The sequence below is a fragment of the Hypomesus transpacificus genome, chromosome 2 (genome assembly GCF_021917145.1).
Source record: "Hypomesus transpacificus isolate Combined female chromosome 2, fHypTra1, whole genome shotgun sequence".
NCBI classification, from domain to species: domain Eukaryota; kingdom Metazoa; phylum Chordata; class Actinopteri; order Osmeriformes; family Osmeridae; genus Hypomesus; species Hypomesus transpacificus.
In genome coordinates this window covers 10,292,491-10,315,477 of record NC_061061.1, presented here as the reverse complement: position 1 = coordinate 10,315,477, position 22,987 = coordinate 10,292,491, and the positions used below count along the sequence as shown (strand labels likewise).

The window sequence follows — 22,987 nt, the reverse complement described above, 5'->3', positions numbered from 1 at the left end:
TGTAATGCATGAATGTAAAGTGTTTCAAGCAACAATGAAAACAAAAACAGTATTTTACACAGACAGTACAATCTAAATGTGTTTTATAATTGTATTTTTTAATATTTATGATAGAGTACCCCAAATTTGTTAAAAGTATTTGGATTTCCAAAGCAGTTATCTGTGAGATGTACTTAAATTCAGTTGTTGTGCACTTGCAGATGTCAAGAGTCCTCTGTTAGGGCATCTGTGGTAACACGTATACCCCCCATAAACCACTATCATTAGCATAACCTTACTCAGCAAATGTAGTCTGTTTTAGACATGTTTCAGAGTTCTTGTAAGACAAGGGAACTCTTGTCCTGGCTATTATCATTCGATCATCCATTTTCTTCTTAATTTCAAGGTACAAAAGAGTAAAGGTTCAGTGAACACATGTGGGGATCTGATGGCTGAGCGGTTAGGGAGTCGGACTACTAATCTGAAGGTTGTTGATTCGATTCCCGGCTGTGCCAAATGACGATGTGTCCTTGGGCAAGGCACTTCACCCTACTTGCCTCGGGGGGAATGTCCCTGTACTTACTGTAAGTCGCTCTGGATAGGAGCGTCTGTTAAATGACTAAATGTGAAAGAGGTTACCAGAATCAAGTGTTTGTACAGGAAAGAAAAATACATTTTAAAATCTGATCTGGATTTTCGTATTGGATGACAAAGAAATGGGTCAACAACTCAGTCACTCTATCCCACATACAAACTATGCATTGTGTGTGTATTTATACAGTGTGTGTGTGTGTGTGTTTGTGTGTGTGGATCCATGGGTGTTTGTAGTTTGTCATCACCTGACAACTGTGGGTCTCTGGATAAGAGCGTCTGCTAAAATGACTAAATGTAAATGTATTAGTTGGAAACTTAGGTATTGCCTACCAAAGCTTCAACAATTATTATCTAAACAAGTATGCAATTTAATAATCACATTTATATTGTTGTTATGTAAATCACATGTATGTACATGAATGTAAAAACAGTAAACCTTTAATAATATTTTAACATTAAATGACTATGGTCAGACACAATTAGATGTCACCTCAGTGGCGAGTCAAATTAGAAAAGTGCCAAAAGTGATTAAAAAGGTGTACCAGAATAAAAACTCTATTATAACTTCTAACGTACTGAAACTTACAGAGGCTCTTACCACTTTCAGTGGATGTATGTGTGCAGTAATGCCTCATGAGAGGTGTTTTTTCTTCTGCTGAACGTGCCATATGTAGTCATTGGCAACCTCTACAATCTTAGTCATAGCCTCCAACACCAGGACATCCATGTCATCGTTTCTCTTTAACTCTAAATGGCAGTTCTTCACTGGCAGGATGCAGGTCATTGGGATACACAGCATATTGCTGCAGGTCTGCATTTGGAAGGAAATGAACAGCAAAGGGCTTGGCAATGACCAAAGTAATAATATATTTATTTTAAGTTCACACAGAGGAGGAAAACTTCACAGTCATTTAAATTAGTTGTACCTTAGATTTGGTCTCCTTGCTTCGTTAGATATTTTTCAGATCACGTGCCACTTCTGGACAAGCAGTGTCTACCTGCTTCATGACAACAATTTGAGGAATTCCTATAATTAGATGAGTGTTTAAAGTTACAAACAGACGTGTTCTGTATCCAGAGAATCATAAAGAGTTTCTGATGTTCATTTACCCAACATGCTGGCATGTTCCCTGACAGCAACATATGTTGATAAAAACATTTCACCTGCAATGCACTTTCTAATATACAGGCATACAACACTGTAGTCTCAGAGTTTGCTTTTATCTACCAACCTAGATTTTTTTTATTTTGCACAGCATTACATAAGAACAATGTATATTAAATTAAGAACACAAAGTGGACCCATCATCCATGTCTTGCCCACACAATCAACCTGATTGTAAGAGATGCTCTGAAGGTGATGAAGCCCACTGTGGACAAAGTGAAAGCAACTGTGGAATACTTCCACAGCAGCACAGTAGGTGCTGAAAAACTAAAGTCTACACAATGCCAGATGGGAATGCCTGAGCTAAGGCCTAAACAAGACTGCAAGGTGGAACTCAAGAATTTATATGTGGTATATACATATGGTTTGTTGAGTCAAAGGATGCCATCATCTCTACCCTGGCCATTGTCAATGCATCTGACCGGGATATGCGCCCAGCATTCTTACCAGCTACACCACCACCCCAGATTGAGCCAGGGCAAATGTACCAGCGCCTAAAAAGAGTAAAGGTGACCAAGGCTCCAGGTCCTGATGCTATACCGCCCACCCTTATCAAAGAGTTTGCTTGCGAACTTGCCATCCCGCTTACTGACATCACAAATGCACCACCTGAGTGGCGGGAAGCGATTGTCATCCGTCCGAAAAGAACAACCAGCAGACCTGGACAAAATTAGACCAGTGTCACTAACATCAAAATTTGTAGTGGAGGGTTTCGTTTTCTCTTGGCTTCTACGAGACATCAGGCCAGCGGTTGACACCAGGCAGTTCAGAAACCTCAAAGGCATCTCCACATCCCACTGTCTGATAGAGATCCTTGACTTTTTCTACCAAGGAACAGAGAACAAGCAAACTGTCAATAACTTGGTTCTTACAGATTTTAGCAAGGCATTTGATAGAGTGTGCCACAAAACAGCTGTTACAAAACTCATATACATGGGTGTACGGCCCTCACTTCTTCCCTGGGTGTGCAGTTTTGTTTTGAGCCGTAGACAGAGGGTTCGCTACCAACATGCCCTGTCAGACAGGGAATCACTCACCTGTGGGGTGGCTCAGGGAACTTTGTTAGGCCCCCTGATTTTCTTGGCCATGACCAACGACGAGGGAACATCATACAACGCATATTGGAAGTATGTCAATGACTCAACTTGGGGGAAACCCGACCGGCCCGCTCACCTTCAACCCTACAGAACGACTTGGACGATCTAGACCAGGGGTTTTCAACCGGGGGTCCGCGGCCCCCTGGTGGTCTGCGGCGGCATTGCAGGGGGTCCGTGACACGAGCCTATGATGATCAGTCCACCATATATGTATCTATATATATAGATATATATATGTATATATATATATTTATATATATATATATAAAAATTCGCTACGCAGATTTTTCTAGATTTGTTTGAGTAAAATAAATATATATATTAGTGTTCAGAATCTCACATTCACATATTTCAATTTTTCTGATTCTATGTATATTGTTTGAGGTTTTTAAGTAGATATATCTAGATTTGTTAGAGGTTTTTAAATAAAAGCAACATGGAAAACCAAATGTTAAAACTTACTTCTATCCACACGCATGCACACACAAACACACGTAGGAACGCGCAGGCACATCAGTGGGCCTCGGATTACTTTCTAGTAAGAATGTTGGTCGCTGGGACAAAACCAGTTGAAAACCCCTGTTCTAGAATAAAGCCTTTGATGGAGAACGGATTATGTAATTTTTACCCACCCCCTTTGACAACTGAATTTGAAATGCAAGCATTCATTTATATGTTGAATGGGTGTAATGCGTGTATGTAATGTTTTTCAAGCAATTATAAAATCAAAAACAGTATTTTAAACAGACAGCACAATTTAAATGTGTTTTATGATTGTATATCTAATATTTATGATAGAGTACCCCAAATTTGTATTTGGATGTCCAAAGCAGTTATCTGTGAGATGTACTCAAATTCAGTTGTTGTGCACTTGCAGATGTTAAGAGTCCCCTGTTAGGGTATCTGTGGTAACAGATAATGATATTTTCTTTTTTAAGACTACATTTATAATAAAATACATCTACCAACAACTCAAAACAAAATGTAGCAGAGTTGGGCATGTAAGACAACGGAACTCTTGTCATGACTATGACTGTATAATTTTATCATCTATCTTCTTCATAATTACAAGGTACAAAAAAGTAGAGTTTCAGTGAACACATGTGAAAGAAGTTACCAGAATCGATCAAATGTTTATGATGTTTGTACAGGATGGAAAAACGTTTTTAAATCTGGTCATATTTTCGTATTGGATGACAGAAATGTGTCAACGACACAGTCACTCTCTCTTCCATACAAACTGTGCATTGTGTGTATGTGTGTGTGTGAGTGTGTGTTTGTGTGTGTGGATCCATGGGTGTATGTAGTTTGTCATCACCAAACAACTGTGGGTCTGTTATTGTACTGTAGTTAGATAATTAGGTACTGTCCACCACAGCAACTATTTTAATATAGACTAGTATGCAAAACAGTACACCTTTAATTAACATTAAATCACAATGGTCAGACATAATTCAATTTCACCTCAGTGGTTGCTCAAATTTAAGTGCAAAAAGTCATTAAAAAGAGTTAAAACTGTTATAACTTCTAACTTACTGAACCCTCCAGAGGTGGTTTCAGTGGATGTATGTGTGCAGTAATGACTCATGAGAGGTGTTTTTTCTTCTGCTGAACGTGCCATATGTAGTCATTGGCAACCTCTACAATCTTAGTCATAGCCTCCAACACCAGGACATCGATGTCATTGTTCCCCTGTGTTTCTTCATGGTAGTTCTTCACTGGCAGGATGCAGTTCACCGGGACACCAAGCTCATTACTGCAGCTCTGCATCTGGAAGGAAAGTAACCAGAAAGGGCTTGGCAATGACAAACATAATTGCATATTTATATTTAATTTACGAGTCCACACATAGGATGACTTCACAGTCATTTAAATTTGGTGTACCATAGATTTGATATGCTTGCTTCGGTAGATATTTTTCAGATCCCGTGCCACTTCTGGGCAAGCAGTGTCAACCATGGTCATGACAACAATTTGAGGAATTCCTACAATAAGATGAGTGTTTAATGTCACAAACAGTCTTGGTCTGTACTCAGATAATCATAAAGAGTTTCTGATGTTCACTTACCCAAAAGGCTGGCCTTTTCCCGGACAGTTCTCATCTTGTCTTTGGTGTCTTTTGACATCATAGACATTTTATCTGCAGACACAACACTCACCAGACAGTGAACTTTGTCACTTAGTTTTGGATCCTGGATGTATTCTGGCTTTGAATTTGTCAAAAATACACTGGGGTTAAACTGTAACAACAAAATTCAAGAAATGGGGTTTGGTATTAACAAGAAAGTATCTGAAAACATGTTTTTTTTCACAGAATGAACAAGCAAATTAAAGCACATGCCTCGTAAGCATACCTGTCAACATTTAAGTACTAAAATCCAGGACACTTCAGAACTGGGGGGGGGGGGGTCAGAGACAGAGCTCGAATAATTGAAATAAAGCTCGAAATCGGCGTGCCCTTGTGTGCCTCCGCAGCGCGACTGTGCCATTGTGATTTATTGTGCTGCGTTAATGCCATTTCTACCACTGATTATTGATTCAAATTCCCCCGTCTACAATTCAAATTCCCCCGTCTACCGTGGACAGCTTTGAAACTCCAAAGAAACAAATTGTTGAACAAGACAATCTATGAATGCAGCAATTGTTTGTTTGTGAGTATCTGTGTACTCTATTGCGCAGTTATCTTGAGAACCGGGCATTGTATGAAGTGTTTTCCTTAGGGCCCAGGTATATGAAGTAGCTAAATCCGGGGCTATTAGAATTTTATCAGCAGATTGACGGCCGTAAAAGAGGGTAACCAGTATTTGCATATATTGAAAATGTTCACCCCAAAAAAGCTTTACAAAATATGAAATGTGCCTTATTATTATTCCAGTATTCTATAGAAACATGTGAAAAAACTGAACCAGCACACTTTGCAAAACACAACATTTGTCATTGCCAAAACTTTTGGCCACGATTGTATGCGCTGTTGAGCTGCACTACATGTGAAGCAATGGATCTCACAAGCTGCAAATGGGCAGTGCACTCACTCATGTTCTCATGGCACCTTTTGGTATCGCTTCAGATTGCTTGCAAGCACTAGATTCTAGGTGCCAGGTTGGCACAATGGAAAACCAAAAAAGTTGAGTTGAGCCAGAACCACGCATTGGAAAAGCATCACAAGGGATGTAGCCGTGAATCTTGCTAACTGGCAAATCTTGCTAACTGGCAATGGAAAATGTGGAACACGCGGCAAACTCGCTATTCCCAGATCAGTCAACATACAGTAAGTCTCATGGTCCCAGGTAGACCATGAATTACAATGCTAATGTTGATACATATTTGTATGTGTTTAAGTTTGGTGTACCTCATAATCTTCTGGGATATGACCTTTGAGTGCACTGATGATGTCGTCAATGTGCACCCCTCTGGATTCCATTGTCTCCAGACCCATGACGTCATTGAACACAAAAGGCAAACGTCCTTCACCCTCTTTAATAAAATGTGTTTCATACTACAACAGCAAATAAACTCCTTTCAGATTAATTTTCTTCCTGGTTTAGATGGATAATTTACTAAACTGTAATTGCGTTCATCATAGAGTATTATATTAATATATAATTATATTTGTCATTTAGGATTACTTACTTTATTGGTAAAGCTGAAGCTGGAAAGAGCATCTACCAGCACACTCATGACCACACGGCCAGCAAAGGCACTTTTGACTGAGTTGATGAAACTGGACTTTCCTGCCCCAACAGGTCCATGCAGCAGGATTCTGATCATGCCCAATTCAGGATCATTCAGCGGGAAAGTTCTTAGTTTCTCTATCATCTGGTCTCTATTACTGTAAAAAAAAAAATGCATTGTTTCACAAATCAATATGCTATGTAATATTTATTTCAGAATTTGACATAGTTTGTCCAAGTACAATACAGTTTTTTGCCCATTTAAATGTATGTATTTTTATCAGTCCTCACTTCCAGGCAGCTTCCCTCCAAGGTTTTTCAAGAACTGTGTTGTAAAAAAAACAGTATAATTAATAGTTGAATAGAATATATCAATATATATGATATATAATATCATATATATTGTCATGTCGATGGTTTGGGGTTTACCAAGGTATCAGCCTACATCACTTTTATAAGGTGAACACATCAACAGTTATTAGGAATTTTTCTTTTGCGTATTGCAGTGCCTTGGGGATATGGAGGTCTAAATGTGCCAAAATTAAATACTTAAATAAAAAAATACTTAAATAAATAGACATTTCTTAAGTGATGTTACGTTTCTTAGGTTACGTTTTAGGGCCATTTAAACATATTCAGGAAAATACAATGTTTTGTAAAACATAAAACACTGCAGTTCAATGAGGACAGTTCTATCAAATGGCTTATGTCCCACCTCATGGTTGGTTAATTTGATCGCCTGGTTTCCATTTCGTGGACTAGTTAAGGTACGCCGGCATAGTTTAGGATACCAAATTGAGGGGTGTAAAGCTTTGTTCAATTGAGTGTATATTTGTATTTCATGTGTATTTATATATTTTCAGTAAAACGTGTTTCTTTTTTATCATTGTTTAAGCATTTGGGTTTTACACAGGTAATATTAGGGGTTATCATACTAGACTAAAGTACCCTGAAGTGGCCCTGAAGTGCAACCCCCCCCCCCCCCCCCCCCCCCCCCCCTACAAAAACACGCTCCCCCAAATGGAAAACGACATTACATTAACTAAAAAACACATTACATTAACTGAACGAAAAGGGTAGGTACCAGAGAATGTCTAATAAAGAACGAATAATAAAGAATGTCTAACCCTAACCCTTAAACAGGCTCTGGTAGGTACTACTATACACTTTAGCGCTGATTGGATGCAGTCGGCTAACTAAGAAGAAATATGAAATCGATCGACAGTACAGAATGCAATAGCCTGGCAGAGTTACGTGCACCAGAACATTTGTTTGGCTATCGAAGAATGTAGCAAATAGTAGGCTACTTAGGCAAAAGTATTTCGTGTTAAATGTAAAAATCGATAGCCAAACAACTATCCTGGTCTAAGTTACTCTGTCAATGTGGCATTTCGTTCTACTGTAGTGGACTATTAGTTTTTCTTCTGAAAAGTCCTGCTTCCTTCGACTGCGTTTTTAGCGTGCGCATAGGCTACTTATATTGTGAAACGTTAACTGCATATCTAAGATTATTTCATAAGAATGACCCTGATTAAAATAAAGAGTAGTGTCATGACTCTGAATTGTTAACACAAATGTTTCCTCTTTCCTTCCAACCAAAACAATCAAGTTTATGATAATAACAGAGTTACGTGGGCTAGTTGTTTGGCTATCGATGTTTACGTTTAACCCGCAATTTATGCTTTTGCATACGTAGCCTATGCTACATGCTTCGATACCCAAATAAATGTCCTGGTGCACGTAACTCTGTCATGCTATTACATTTTGTACTTCTGTCGATCAATTTCTTATTTCTTGTTAGTTAACCTACTGCATCCAATTAGCGCTGAAGTGTAGTACCTACCCTTTCCGTTCAGAGTTAATATAATGTGTTTTTAAGATAATGTAATGTCGTTTTCCATTTGGGTGAGTGTGTTTTTGTATTTGGGGGATCTGAACAAGTCATCCGATTTGGGGGTAGTTGACTCGTATTTGGGGGGAGTGTTTTCATTTGAGGGATGTACTCATATTAGGGGATGTGTTTTGCACTTCAGGGCCACCGTACTAAAGGAATCTAAAAAGTACCACACTAGGATAAATGAATAAATTAGAAAGACCTTTTACTAAAAGAAGAATTCGGGGAGCACACTCCAAATTAAAGGAGACATGTAATGCTGTTTTTGGATGCTTTTATATAGGTCTTAGTGGTCCCCTAATACTGTATCTTAAGTCTCTTTCCCGAAATTCAGCCATGGTGCAGAATTATTAGCCTGACGTTGTCATACTCATAATTCTAGTCAGAATATGAGTCTGAGAACTCTCCGTTGGGCTTTGACTACGAGGCGTATTTCAAACGAGCCTGGAAAACAAATGCCTCTTCGCTCAATTGGATAGATCTACAACCAATCAGAGCAACAGAGTATGTGACGTATGTTAAGCGCCGCATAGTTGTTGTCAACAGAACTAAACTGAGAGGCAGCTAACTCTTTACTGACTAAACTGCAAGCAGACTTGAAGTATGATAAATTAAACTTTTACCGAATCCCGTAGGAAGGACGGCAAAAACATATTTTCCATCGACAAATGCCTTGATTGCGTCTCTCTGTTCCTCTTTCAAAATTAATGCGCTGTCGATGTCTTCTAAAACAGACTCGATGGCAGAATCATAACATCCCAGATCTCCAGCGGTAGCCATGTTTGTTCAAAACTAATTCAACTTAAGCGCTCTTTTGTATCGTGGGTGATTACGTTACTGTTGATCATCTGTCCATCATCGTATAAAGCCCGCCCTGGCAATTTCATTGGTTCGCCCAGATTCTGGTTTTCTGTAGTTGGTCTCCAATACGAGACCCTCCAGACCCAACTTCCCGACCAAATTTTTTTCAGGCGGGGAGAAGTTGGGCTGGCAGCCAGGCTACAGAATTATAGCCACTACGAGTAGTCCCACAATGAGCTTTCCTCAGAAGGCGCTGTTTTGGTGTCTGTAGCTTTAAATGCTAATGAGGAGGAGAGGGGCGGCAACATGCGCTAATGTTTACAACGGATGTATCGCAATGGCTTGTAGCCCCCGTTGCTGTAAGATGCCTCAAATAAAATAAAAAATTGATGCCTCAAATTGAGTCATTCTCATCTGATCACCCTGGTTTACAGAGGTGCAAACTCATAGTCATTTCAATGAAGAGAAAGGCATATATCGCGCGCCATAACAGCAGAACGGTTATCCAAATAACAAAGAAGTGCACAACACTGGCGTTACAGCGTTTGTATTCACACACATAGCCTACTTGATGCCATTTATCTTTACATAAGCAACAGTAACTCAGCTGTTAGCTGCAGAGCTAATGTTACAGCCACATTCTAAGGGTAGCAAGCTAGGTAACCATATACAGTAAAGCAACAAAATGATATAGCGTTAGTTAGCTTACTTGTCCAAGGTTTGTAGCTTGACCAAGGAGAGTTAGTAATGATCCAGAATTTTATTTCAGCAAGGCCAGTTTTGTATTGGCTCAAGTTGAGGAAACAGTAGAGGCTGAAATGTTTGGCGCAGACATACAAAGTTGTGTCGGCGCAATTCCAGCGAAAATCAAATTAAGATACTGGTTGTGCAGAAGCTTGGATGAAGGAACTAAAAAAATACTTTTGTTTTGATTTGCACATCCAAGCAATGAGCAACAGTTATGCTTCGTTTGTTTGCTCGCCATGAGGAAAAACCAATATCGCACTTGCCCTTGCACGGTGGCAGCTCAGTTTCTCATGGGTGGGCCAGATGATCTGAGCGGGCAAAGCAGAGAGAGGGGAGGTAACCTTTCTCGTATCTACGTCACTTGGAGGAGATTTTCAAACAGAGCGTTTGAGCCTTCATTTTGTCAAAGGCGGAGAAGAACACGCAGGGCTTGGTTTACACTTATCGAAAATTCTAGCCATTGGGGGACCAAAGGCAGGCTAGGGGAACTCATATTAATGTTAAATAACCTCATAAAATGAAGTTTTCATGACATGTCTCAAGACATTCTAGGGGGCGCTACACATGGAACTTGTATATAGTTGAAAAAAACTACTTGCACCATAATCTTTGTTAACAACCAGATTTACATTAATGTGAATTCTGTTGAGTTTTAGGACTGACAACTCTCACGCATTGGCCGTGAGACACACACATTTCAACCAGTTCATATGCTCTCACACTGAGAAGTCAACGCCAACCAAGCAGTCCTGCTAAGGTTGTAAACAGTAATGGGGGGGGGGGGGGGGGGGGGTAACTTTGTACGCAGCAACATTTTGTTTGGCCCCACCAAATCCAAGGTTCTTTGAAAAGTTGGCAGCCCTGGACCCAACTGAATTTGAACCGAGTGGCATGCGTTTTTTCAACACCAGGATCTTAAAAATCTATGGTAAGTGACATGACATAGCAATATGAAGTGAATTTTGTTAAAGGTTTAAAAAAGGGATAGGCTATAACTGGCTTCTTTTCATTATAATGTAAAACGGTATATAGTATAATGTGTAATGTATTTCAGGATGGGACTATTAAACAGATACGGAAGAAGATGAGGGAGAAAGAGAATGTTGGATAAGTGGAGTGAGTATACTGCATTAAAGCTGTTTTATTAGAATACAGAAATGTCATGTTATACTTAATAGTGTACCATATATCGTAATTCTTCGATTAAACGCCGCACCAAACATTAACATTGTGAAATAAACGCTGTGGCGTTTAATCAAAGAACTATGGTACTATGATATAATGGAGAGACATTTTTTTTAATACTTAAATTGAATACTTAAATAGACAGTAAAGCTGTCCCAATTTGACAGTTTAGTTGTCTCACTTTACCATGTCACATGATCAAATGTGGGGTTTGGTCAGCAGATGTTCAAAGAAGGTCATGCTTCCTGTCTTTTCCTTATGACTAGTTTAAAGGAACCTTTAAGCTTTTCATTAAGGTAATATCTTTGATTATATGGCAAGCGTTCATGGCAAATAACTGACGTGCAAAGCAATTTTTCTGGAAGTGTCCCACTTAACCTGTATTCTTCCTATAGGCCTATGGTAAATAACAACTGTAATCGTCTCTTACCTGCAGATGGCACTGAAGGAAACCAATAATTTCTCAAACCAGATGCCATGTCTACCTATTCATGGGTACAACAATTTGAGAAATTAAAAAGCATCTAACGTTGTAATGGTGGTGGTGGTGTTTTTGACTCGTTAACGACCATGTTGACTGTTTTGCTGGGGATGTCAATACAACAACTTAAACATATGGCATGTCTTTAAGGAATTTATTTATGTCAAAAGCAACATATTAAAAGAAACATATAATTTATGAATTATAAAAACATTTCACCTGCACTGCACTTTCTAATATACAGGCATTCAACACTAGTCTCAGTTTGCTTTAGTCTACCATCCTATATATTTTTTTATTTTGCACAGCATCACATAAAATCAATGTCTATTCGATTAAGAAAACAAATCAACTTTTCTAGATGTTGGAACATCTAATGTAGCAGTTTTAACAGTCTACCTTACGTACAAGTCCATGTATTATGGAGAAAGAGTTTACTGAAGAGATTCCAATAACAGCAGAAGCAGAAAAGACTTACCCTCTTGGATGTCTAACAGATAAGCAGGGGTGTGACTGGACATGATATATATGCAGATACCCAAACCAGATACTAGTTACTTTCACTTTCCCCGTGTGCCACCGGTATGCCACAGGTTAGCATGTCAGTACGTCACGTTGTCTGAGGCAGGGCGGACTTACATTTAGTCAAGCTTGTAATTGCCTTGGGCCCCAAGCTAACAAGAACCCGATTTTCGTGTTGGACGGGACAAACCGTATGATCGGATTGCCATCTAGATAAGGCACTGCATATCGTACGGACAATGAACAGCTTTGTTCTGTCAATTTCTAGAATGCCACTGTTGATTTAGATCAGGGAGGGGGAAGATAATGAAAGCGAAAGAGGTCAACTAGATAGTAAACAGGCTAATTTACAAGAACTAGGTAATGAAGATATACAAACGAGCAGAATGCCTTTAGTTACATATGTGCTGGTGTTCACAGAGTAGATACAATTATTTATGTGTCACGGATCCTCCTCTTGCACCCCTCAGACGGTCTAGTTCCCCAGAGTACAGAAGACGGCGGAGGAACACAGACCGACTCACACCTCAGTATTGCACACATCTGCACATCATCATCAATTACACAGTATATAAACCCTGTTCAGACCAGGCACTGTTGTGGGTAATTGTCTTTGCACTAAACTATGCTATGCAAATAATGTATCTTGTAAATGTCCTAAAAGTACAAGTAAAAGTGCTTCACCTGCCTTTGTCTCCTCGTTCCTAACTGCCAAGGATCAAAGTGTCTCGTGACACCATGACACGGAAGTGAATGTAGCATATTTGTAACTTTTAAATTACTTTTCCACCCGGGCCTTCAAACGAATCAGGAGGTCTAACCTAATGATACAGGGTTCCTGGATGTCAGCCAACCAGAACTCATGGTTCACAGTGGTAGCGGTCCCAGTCTGCACCCTCAAAAGTTGTTTACCCTGCATCCCTGCGAGCCCCCCAGTCACTGTCCAGATTTTACAGTCAGTAGGGGTCCACCCTGGGAACTGATGGGTATTCGTCTCCGGCAGCACCCCAGGGCGCACAAGGGAGATGGTGGCCCCGGTGTCCACCAGAGCCCGGCAGGGAAAACCATCAAGGGAACAGGGAAGGTAAAGTCCATGAGCATGGCCCAAACTGCCAATTTGAGCAGTGAAGTTGTTGGGGACTAGAATTAATCCTGTGGGTGGCATTCTCCCTGCAGTGCCACCCCGCTCTAGTTTCCCGAGTGGGGAACGTTGAGTTGGCGTGGCGCCGGGGCAAGACATTCTCGTGCACTGTGTCCAGGTTCTCCACAGCGGTAGCAGGACTCAGACTGTCGAGATGTGGACAGAACAGCCTCGACCCTCTCGGCTTCCTCCAACCCAGCGTTGCGGGGTGCAGGGGCCAGGATGCGGAGATGTTCTCTCCGCTCGGGAGCAAGCCCTTGAAAAAAAAGGCATTCAGTGCCAGCTCCTCCAGGGCTGCAGGGTCAAAACTGGGGTACTCACGCTGCGCATAAAATCGTATGTCAGCAGCATAAGCTCCCAGTGTCTCATCCTGCTGGTTCCGCATTTCCTGCGTCAAGGTTTGTTGCCCAAACCTTCGCTCTAGGGCTGTTGCTAAGGCCGTGAAGTTCCTCTGTTCAGCTGACGTCAGGTCCAGCAGCACCTGCAGTGCCTTACTCTCTAGAGCCAGGGCTACGTGACCAGCGGTCTCTTTGGTGCTCCATCCATTGTGTAGAGCATTGTGTTGGTGAACACCGGAGACAGCTGGTCAGCACAGTGCTTTTCAGGGATTCTGTCTCTTGAAAAGTATATTAACTTCTCCTTCCTTGATGGAAAGAGTTGTGTCTGTGGTGGTGGGGGAGGGGGCATCTGGGGTGGGTAGGTGTGGGTCAGGACAGTCCAATTGTCTTTAAAAACTACAGTAAAACTCGTTCAGGTCGTTGACCAGGCAAGAGTCTTTAATGGAATTGGTGGCTTGGGGCTTTTAGTTGGTGATCTGCCTGGGCCCTCTCCTGACAGAAGCAGTCATTAGCTGAGAATTGGTGTTGTAGTCTCTCAGAGTATGGTTGTTTAGCCGCTCACCATCTTGCTACACCTGTTCTACGACTCCTTGAATCTGGATCTATCCGCTCTATCCCCATTCCTAAAACTCAGCCTTCTGATTTTTGCTGTAAACCAGGGTTTGTCGTTGTTGTAGCTCACCCTGGTGCGTGTTGGTATATAGCTTTCCCTGTATACCAACCCAGAGCTGTATGATGTCACAGCCTCTGTGAGCTCATCAGGAGTAGCAGTGGTGAACATATCCCAGTCAGTAAAAACAAACACAGCACACCGATCGACCGAGGCAGCCATCCAATGCGCCATCTTGATCACCTCACTTTTAGTGATAGATGATCAATTATTGTCTTATCTGTTCAGGATAAGGCACTGCAACTAGAACTGAGACAGAGGACAAGCACAAGTAAATATGTATGAATGTTTTTTCCTCATTTTCTTTGTAAAACTTTATTTGCTGTGCATGATATTTTATGTCTATATAAAAGTATTGACAAATGTTGTTGCACTCTTACCATTACTCTGTCAAGTCATGAACAGGCAAATAGCATGTCACGGTATGGCGGATTAGAAAATCAATGCACACCGAAACCCTGGTGCTACACTGCGTGAAATTGGACCCCCATCCAATGCAAAACATTGCAAAACAGTCATTTGTGCAGTAAAACATTTTGTAGGTTTTCTATGCGATTTGCTGCTGGGGAAGCAGCATCAGAGCGGCAGATTGCAACAGACTGAACAACTTAATAAGGAGAGCAGACTGTTTAAGGGGCCAGCCCTGACTATGGCAGTTAATGGTGGCTAAATAATTGACATGTTATGGACAACACCTCACACCCACACTACACAACACTATAGTTGAGCATAGGAACCCTTTTCTGACCTAACTTTTAGTCAATGCAGACCCGGCCCAAGCCTTTAGAGCCCTGTTAAATGTGCCTAAAAACGCCTAAACAGTATACCCAAAGTAAATTGACAGCTGTTCTTGAACCATTTGGAGTACATGTATGTAAATGGTCTCTTTTGAAAGCTGACACTCTGAAGTTATTTCCCCTGTTGTCAGGACCCCTGTCAGTCCTACTGGTGTTGAGTAATAGAAGCTTTAACACAAGGAAAGTGAATGTTTCTATTTCCGCCTAGATTTTGTTTTGAAAAAAGAGGCCTGAAGAATACTAGAGGTGAGTAAATATAATACCACAATATATTCATATTTGACACGTTTTTATAAGAGTACATCCAGGCGTTTTCTAAAAGGGCTTTTTGGAGACTCCAGAATGACTCTTTGTAATCAAGGTCAAATTCTTAGGATAAAAAGGTATAATTGTTATCTCTAATGAAAGGTGGTACTTAAAACTATCATATATAATGGCTAAAACCCTCATTAGTATTACTGAAACACAAAAACTGAAGCATGAACACATTGGAGTGCTTTATCTGATAAAGGGCATGGAAGATCCTATTGGGTCAAACAAGGTGTCAATCGAAAGGGAAGAGTGTTTTGGCCATTTTAAGTCTACCCCCGCGTTTGTACTTGACCCACATCTCCTATGAGCAATAGTGCGTGAGAGACTGAAATAAAAATAATTGGCGAAGGAAGAATGAAGCAACAAGATCGTGGCTATGTGTGGATACAATTCATTGTTTGGACAACTACTCGACATGGTTCGATACTTTGGACCTTTGGGAATGTAAGCAGATGAGGTTTTGATGGGTTGTGTGCATACCTGGAACATTCTGAATTAATGGTAGGTAAGTAAAACTTTTTAATCTGGTGAAAAGTGTTTTAGATTTTAGTTTTTCATGTAATGTATTTTTTAAACAATAACTACTCATTTTAACAATGACTGTGTCAAAAATACACAATAAAGTGTTGTGTGTGTATATATAATATATATACTAAAATTCTGTTTTGGGATCAATTTACTTCATGCTCGACATCTGGGGCGCTACAAAAAGCGCCCATCAAAACGCCTACCAACCTGCAGGCGATAGGTGAATTGCTGACTGTTGCTAACAAGAAACACATATTTAGCCAATCAGCGTCCTCAAAAATGATGCCTAAAGGGCGCTGGAATTAGCGCCCCAAGCGGAGTTAGAGTATAGAAGTGATTTTGCGACTGTAGGGCCTACTTAACGTTATTGAAAACGTATGACTCCGGACCAGACTTCAGACGTTCTCATTTCTCAAGTTCTGTCAGATATCCTCTCCAAAATCCTTTTGAGAGGAGAACTTTAGTGGAGGAAATAAAAATAAGAGTTTGGCCCAACCTGACATCAAAATTACACAACAGGCGAGCGAAAAGGGTAGAGGTAGATCATACGTAGAGGTTTCTCCCACGATTGGTCAGCCACAACAGAAAGGCCTGGCTAGCTGGATGCAGTCATGTCAATGGCTTATTTTGCTTCCGTGCTTGCTTGTTATATCATTCGGTACAGATACAGCATGGACTGTTACAGGAGTTAAGAAGAACATTAAATATTTATCTGAGAAAACAAAATAAGTGCACAAAGGCACACATGGAGAATACAATCAAGCAAGCCATGTTAGGCAGAGACAATCGCTATGCAACTGGACGAAAGTCGCCGGATTGAGGTGAGGAGAAACAACGGAGAAGTGGATAAGAACAGGCACGTTCTATCAAAAATAATTGATTGTGTTAAATTAATTTATAAATCCTAAATATTTAGTTTTACAGTAATAGTTGTGTTGTGTTTCCTAATATTAACCAGGGAGAGTGGCTCAAGTGCCCAGATGTCCGTGGTTTTCAATATTTCTAAAATGAGTGTAGTGATATTTATAGTCCACAAATGTGGACTATAATTGTAGCTTTCCAATGATATATCATTTGTTTAACCGCCTAAAAAATATTTTAGTTAGGATTGAGTGTGTTGTAACTGAGGGAGGGAGGGGCAGCATTTCTGTACCGTGGGCGCGACAGGACCGTAAACAGGTTTTAAGTGGCCTAAGCAACATTTAATTTTGGGACCCACCATCTATTGACTATACTATTGACATTATCATGGCTTAATCATTTGCACACATACTATAAATTTAGCTATAAAACTGTATTGCTTACATCACACCAATGTCAACTGGACGTATTTTTACCCTTCTAGGGTTTTTCTAATTTGATTTTTTTTTCAAGCTAATTCACTAGAGTGGTCTGGGGTTAATTTGTACATAAATATTCAGAGTGATACAATACTAAGTAATATACAGAACAGGATGTACGTGTAAAGCAAATGTAAAAAACAGACACTGTTAAAAAAATAAAATGAACAAAGGAACCTTTAACAAGGTAACTCCTGGTGGCCACGGGAGGCCCAAGCCGGCACTTAGTTCACTTTATGCGAACACTTAACATGCAAGTGTTCAGTACACAGAAAGGCAGTCAGAGAAACAAGCAATCGTACCGAAAGGAGGCATGGCGAGATTCAGGTTAAAAGCAGAAGTCAGTTAACCTGACGTTGTCACACTCATAATTTTCTGGTCAGAATATGAATCTGAGAAACCTCCATTGGGCTGTGTATATGGGGCGTGTTTCAACCGAACTCGTAAAACAAATGCCTCTTTGCTCAATTGGATAGACCTACAACCAATCAGAGCAACGTAATATGTTGTTTGTTGAAAACGAATTCAACCCAAGCGCTCTTTGGTGACATGGTTAATTACGTTACTGTTGATCATCTGTCCTTCATCGTGCAAAGCCCGCCCTGACAATTTGACTGGTTCGGACGTCGTTTTTCCCCAACCGAGGTTCTGCAGACCCAACTTCCCGACCAAATTGTTTTAGTTGTGGGCGGGGCTAAGTTGGACTGGCAGCCAGGCTAGAGGTCAGTAACAAACAGGCTTTAATGTGAAACTTTCATGTGTAACACTTTTTTTCATGTGAAAAATCCAAAGGGAGTAGGCAAAAAGTCAGAGAAACAAAGCAAGGCTTAGTAATCAGAACTTCAAACACTAGAAAACTAGACTGTGACGCTAGACACAAGGGTACTAAGACAAACTGGCATAGAAGGACAAAAACACAGGAGCTATGCACACTGGGGCTTAATTGATGAGGTGAAACTGATCAAGGCCAGGGAAGATGAGCACACAGGCAGGGTAGAAGAAGGAGATTCTGAAACAAGAGGACAGATGAGTACATCAACATACAACAGGAATGAAAATAAGAGATGACAAAGAAAACAGGGAGCAGATGTTACTATACTGTGCATACATTTTATGTTTTTATTGATTTATATTGATAAACATGTAACACAATACACTTGTCAACATCACAATGCACACAAGTACATTTTATACTGAATATTTTTCTTTTGGGGATAAAGTTAGTTTATTCTGTCTGTCAGAGTGGTACAGAGGACAGCCTACGTAAATCCATTGGTAACCCTTCCATTTGCAGTCCCTTAAGTACTAGGTATTTACATAGAAAGTAAAGGGTATGTTTTGTGTTTTATTGGGTATTACCGATTGGTACCAAGGTGGTAAATACTTAGATAATTTGAAGTATTTACCCATTAAGGGGCCAAACTAATACTCATGTGTTCTATGGTACGACGTTATTTAATTTTTTGTTTTTACATGGAGATTTGTATAGATTTAACCTTTGTATTTGGTCATACCATGGAAACAGTGCTTTAATTTAAAATAATGTTACAATTTACAGAGTGAAGTGTCATGTTTTTCTTTGTAACATAATCCAAGTTTATGTTTATTGCATGGAGAAGGGAATCAACAGTTGAAAAGTATATGGTAAGAGCCTGGTAACACCATGGAAACAAACACAGCTTCCTTTTACAGTCCAGTTTTAGATCACTTACTGAGTACATAGCCATGTTTTACCTGGTATCGACTTGGAACGTATAGTACAAGTTCATACTAAGGGTAACATTGACAAAGTGGTATTCGCTTACAAACGATATGGTAAGAGCCTGGTAACACCATGGAAACAAACACGGCTTCCTTTTACTGTCCAGTTTCAGATTACTTACTGAGTAAATAGTCCAAACATGCGCAAGAACATACCCAGTATCCAAGAAGATTTACCATGATAGTAGAGGAAAACTCTTCCCGCGGAGGTAGGTATACCAGCCAAGTAAATCAGGCCATCATCGATAAATGTATCTGAAAAGGTATTTTCTTGGAAAGTACTATCTTATATTCTCATTAGACGTGGACTGTTACCGACATAAACCTTAGGTAACTACAGGGTAATAGTAGAGTATTTTCTTCGTAATTCTGCTGGAGCTTGGCCGTCTTTACCTACTTAGTAGCAATGGTATTTACCCAATAACACATTACAATTTACCATATATATCTCCCGTAGTTACCAACTTACTACCAGCGGTGTTTAAATAGTAATATTTAAGTTTCCAGGTAAATACTAAGTTTTGTCTTCTGTCTTTACCTAATTAGGACCAATGAAAATTACCCAGTAATAACCAGCACGTTAGTAATTAGTTAATGAGTAAATACTTCAAATTATCTCTGTATTTACCACCTTGGTACCAATCAGTCATACCCAGTAATACATAAAAAACATACCCAGTAATGACCAGCACGTTAGTAATTAGTTAATGGGTAAATACTTCAAATTATCTAGGTATTTACCAACTTGGTACCAATCAGTAATACCCAATAAAACACAAAACATACCCTTTACTTTCTATGTAAATACAGAGTACTTAAGGGACTGTAAAAGGAAGGGTTACCAATCCATTCTCTATGGTTTTCCTGGTGCCTTACTATTTTTGTTGGAGTGTCCATATGTAATCATTGGCTGCGTGCACAATCTGAGTAACAGCCTCCAACACCAGTACATCTGCTTCATTGTCTGTCTTTGTCTCTTCATGGTAGTTCTTCACTGGCAGGATGCAGCTCATGGGGATCCCCAGCTCATTGCTGTAGGTCTCCATCTGAGAGCAATTAGAACCATACAGGGTTTTGTAATGACCGAAGGCTCAGCAAAGACCACAGCAGAGTAACTATAGAGCTTACCTTCTTTTTAATTGCCTTGCTTTTGTAGATATCAATCAGATTCTTCTTCACTGCTGGACAAGCAGTGTCTACCATTGTCACAACAAGAAACTGAGGAATTCCTACAATTTCATGGGATGAAATGTACTTGGTAGGTCACATAAAATGATGACAAACCACTGTCTTCAGTAATCAGTGCCACTAGTAGTTAATTATGTTTGTGGAGAACACTTACCCAGACTGCTGGCCTTGTCCCTTATGGCCCTCAGCTTGCCTTTGAGTCCAGCTGACATCCCACATATGGCATTTGCAGACATGACACCCACTAAACAGTGGACTTTGTCTCCTGACTTAGGACTGTGATTGTAGCATGGGTTTTCTTCTTGCAAGGGAGAACAGGGGTTGAACTGTATCATGTAAAAAATACAGAGAGATGGAGGGTTAGAGAGTACGTCTGCCATGGCCAGGGTGACAACTATGGAGAAGCCAAGGGGAACTTGTGGTGACTCCTATGTGACCACACTAATGCGAGGAAAGAGGCGGGTAGAAGGAGGTTTAACATTGTACAGATAAAAGTGTCTGCGACAGCTGGCCTTCTAATATTCCACCTAGTTTTTCTCCACAAATACATTATCAAACTTACAGATGTCAAAACACACTGATTTCAAACAAAACTTCTAGCTGAATTTGGTTCTGAGTTGTACCTGATAACCTTCTGGGACATGGCCTCCAAGAATACTGATGGTCATTTGTGTGCACCCCCCTTGATTCATCAGGCTCCAAACCCATGACATCATTGAACACCAAAGGCAAGCGTTCTGTTCCATCTTTAATGTAATGTGTTTCATACTACAATGGGAAAACAATACATTTCATTCAAAATATTAGATTCTTTTTTCACACTTTTACAAAACAGTATATCATAGTTATTTATTCAGTACTTGCTTTCTTGGTGAAGCTTGTGCCAGTCGTAGTATTTGCTAGTGCAGTTGTCATAATACGTCCAGCAAAAGCACTTTTTAATGAGTCAACAAAGCTGGACTTTCCTGCGCCAATTGGTCCAAGTAGCAAGATCCTGAGCTGGCCCATTTTAGGATCATTCAAACTAAACTGCTTCAGGTTCTTAATCATAGTATCTTTCTGTCTTTCCAGAGATTTGCAAAAACAAAAAAATACACATTTTAATTAATGATTTACTACAGTAATTCAAAGGGCTTCTGGGCAAGGTAATGTTACAATACTTTTTCAAGAGATGCTACAAATGTCAATGTTTTTATATCTTTTTCAAGGTATTTTTCATTGGTCAGGACAGTACTTACTTCCAGTCAACATCCCTCCAAGCTTTATCATAAACTGTAAACACAAATAAACTATGTTGTAAATAATTACTTCAAATGTTTTGTGGATTTTGTGAAATTAATTTGGGTCAGGGGCATTTGAAGAAGTTTAAAATGGGGCGGAGAGGACTGACCTTAAGACTTGGGTATAACAATATGGATACTTAAAGTAACTAACCTAGTGATGGTGGAGGTGGTGGGGTTGACTTGTTACCTGTTGACTGTTTTGCTGGGGAGGTCAATATAACAACTTCAACATATGGCATGTTTTTAACAAATGTATTTAGCAGATACTTGACAAAAGCAACATATTCAAAGAAACATATCATTCATGAATAATAAAAACATTTCACCTGCACTGCACTTTCTAATATACAGGTATTCAACACAGTGGTCTCAATGCTTGCTTTTGTCTTTCAACTTAGATTTTTTATTTGCACAACATTACATAAAACTATTCAATAAAGAACACAAATCAACTTTTCTAAATGTTGGAACATCTAATGTAGCAGTTTTAGCAGTCTACCTAATGTACAAATCCATGTATTATGGAGAAAGAGTTTACAGAAGAGATTCCAATAACAGCAGAAACAGAAAATACTTACCCTCTTGGATGTCTAACAGATAAGCAGGGGTTTGACTTGACATGATATACATGCTGAAACCCAAACCAGATACCAGTTACTTTCACTTTCCAGGTGCGCCACCGGTATGCCACAGGTGAGCATGCCAGTACGACACATTGTCTGAGGCAGGGCGGACTTACATTTAGTCAAGCTTGTAAGAAAACGATCCAGATATACGTGTTGGACAGGGTACAAACTTATAAGTATGATCAGATTGTCATCTCGGTAGGCACTGCATAATTACCGTATGGATAATGAACTGCTTTGTTCTGTCAATTTCTAGAATGCCACTGTTGATTTATATCAGGGAGGGGGAAGATAATGAAAGTAAAAAAGGTCAACTTGATGTAAAGTAAACAGACTGATTAACATGAACTAGGTAATGAAGATTGACAAACAACCAGAACGTCTTAAGTTAAATATGTACTGGCATCTGTTCTACAATTATTAATATCTATGACACAGAGGTCACTCTGTCACTTTTCCCTCTCCCCCATGGGTGTGTCTGAGGGCATATGTGGTGTTTACTCTGGAATGTCCCTCTGTCTATCCTTACATACATACATACATACATACATACATACATACATACATACATACATACATACATACATACATACATACATACATACATACATACATACATACATACATACATACATTTTTACATTATTTTTACATTTACATTTATGCATTTAGCAGACGCTTTTATCCAAAGCGACTTCCAAGAGAGAGCTTTACAAAAGAGCATAGGTCACTGATCATAACAACGAGGTAGTCCCAAACATTGCAAGCAGCCAAAACATGAAGCATACATTGTGGAAAACTAAACAAGTGCCAAAAGGGGAAGACCCATAAGAGCATGCAGTTATACAAGTTACAAATTAAAACAAC

At 39.8% G+C, this 22,987-nt stretch overlaps 2 protein-coding genes and 1 long non-coding RNA gene across 11 annotated transcripts; all 3 read right to left on the bottom strand.

Annotated features, from left to right (window-relative positions):
• Positions 1–1,207: 1,207 nt before the first annotated feature.
• On the bottom strand, positions 1,208–3,206 carry LOC124473993. Its single transcript, XR_006956766.1, has 2 exons — positions 1,500–3,206; positions 1,208–1,384 (listed from the first exon to the last, which is right to left on the bottom strand). It is a non-coding gene; the product is annotated as an uncharacterized LOC124473993 (long non-coding RNA).
• Positions 3,207–3,290: 84 nt separating this feature from the next.
• LOC124473924 (interferon-induced protein 44-like) lies at positions 3,291–12,201 on the bottom strand. 2 transcript variants are annotated; one of them, XM_047029681.1, is made up of 8 exons: positions 12,093–12,194; positions 11,564–11,618; positions 6,798–6,831; positions 6,466–6,664; positions 6,185–6,331; positions 4,904–5,075; positions 4,720–4,820; positions 3,294–4,605 (listed from the first exon to the last, which is right to left on the bottom strand). In XM_047029681.1, the coding sequence occupies exons 2-8, from the start codon at positions 11,610–11,612 to the stop codon at positions 4,420–4,422; spliced, it is 888 nt and encodes a 295-aa protein (XP_046885637.1). In that variant the 5' UTR covers positions 11,613–11,618; positions 12,093–12,194; the 3' UTR covers positions 3,294–4,419. The 2 variants fall into 2 exon arrangements, with proteins under 2 accessions (XP_046885629.1, XP_046885637.1); XM_047029673.1 differs by lacking the exon at positions 6,798–6,831 and having other exon boundaries at positions 3,291–4,605; positions 12,093–12,201.
• Positions 12,202–17,989: 5,788 nt separating this feature from the next.
• Positions 17,990–22,711, bottom strand: LOC124473958 (interferon-induced protein 44-like). Of its 8 annotated transcripts, XM_047029753.1 has the most exons (9): positions 22,073–22,711; positions 21,646–21,696; positions 21,450–21,483; positions 21,076–21,274; positions 20,835–20,979; positions 20,366–20,537; positions 20,152–20,252; positions 19,900–20,069; positions 17,990–18,271 (listed from the first exon to the last, which is right to left on the bottom strand). In XM_047029753.1, coding segments are annotated over exons 5-9 (588 nt in total). In that variant the 5' UTR covers position 20,979; positions 21,076–21,274; positions 21,450–21,483; positions 21,646–21,696; positions 22,073–22,711; the 3' UTR covers positions 17,990–18,270. The 8 variants fall into 8 exon arrangements, with proteins under 8 accessions (XP_046885709.1, XP_046885699.1, XP_046885737.1 ...); XM_047029743.1 differs by lacking the exon at positions 17,990–18,271 and having other exon boundaries at positions 19,082–20,069; positions 21,076–21,270; positions 22,073–22,710; XM_047029781.1 differs by lacking the exons at positions 17,990–18,271; positions 21,450–21,483 and having other exon boundaries at positions 19,082–20,069; positions 22,073–22,710.
• Between the last annotated feature and the right edge of the window lie 276 nt (positions 22,712–22,987).

Coding starts and splice junctions, on each gene's coding strand:
- LOC124473924 (XM_047029673.1), bottom strand. CDS start 12,135: ATGTCCAGTCACACCCCTGCTTATCTGTTAGACATCCAAGAGG. Junction 11,619..12,092: donor TCTGTTAGACATCCAAGAGG/GTAAGTCTTTTC, acceptor ACCCATGAATAG/GTAGACATGGCATCTGGTTT. Junction 4,606..4,719: donor GCAAGCATATCAAATCTATG/GTACACCAAATT, acceptor CTTTCCTTCCAG/ATGCAGAGCTGCAGTAATGA.
- LOC124473958 (XM_047029753.1), bottom strand. CDS start 20,978: ATGAAACACATTACATTAAAGATGGAACAGAACGCTTGCCTTTGGTGT. Junction 20,538..20,834: donor ATGTCCCAGAAGGTTATCAG/GTACAACTCAGA, acceptor TACATGATACAG/TTCAACCCCTGTTCTCCCTT. Junction 20,070..20,151: donor GCAAGGCAATTAAAAAGAAG/GTAAGCTCTATA, acceptor AATTGCTCTCAG/ATGGAGACCTACAGCAATGA.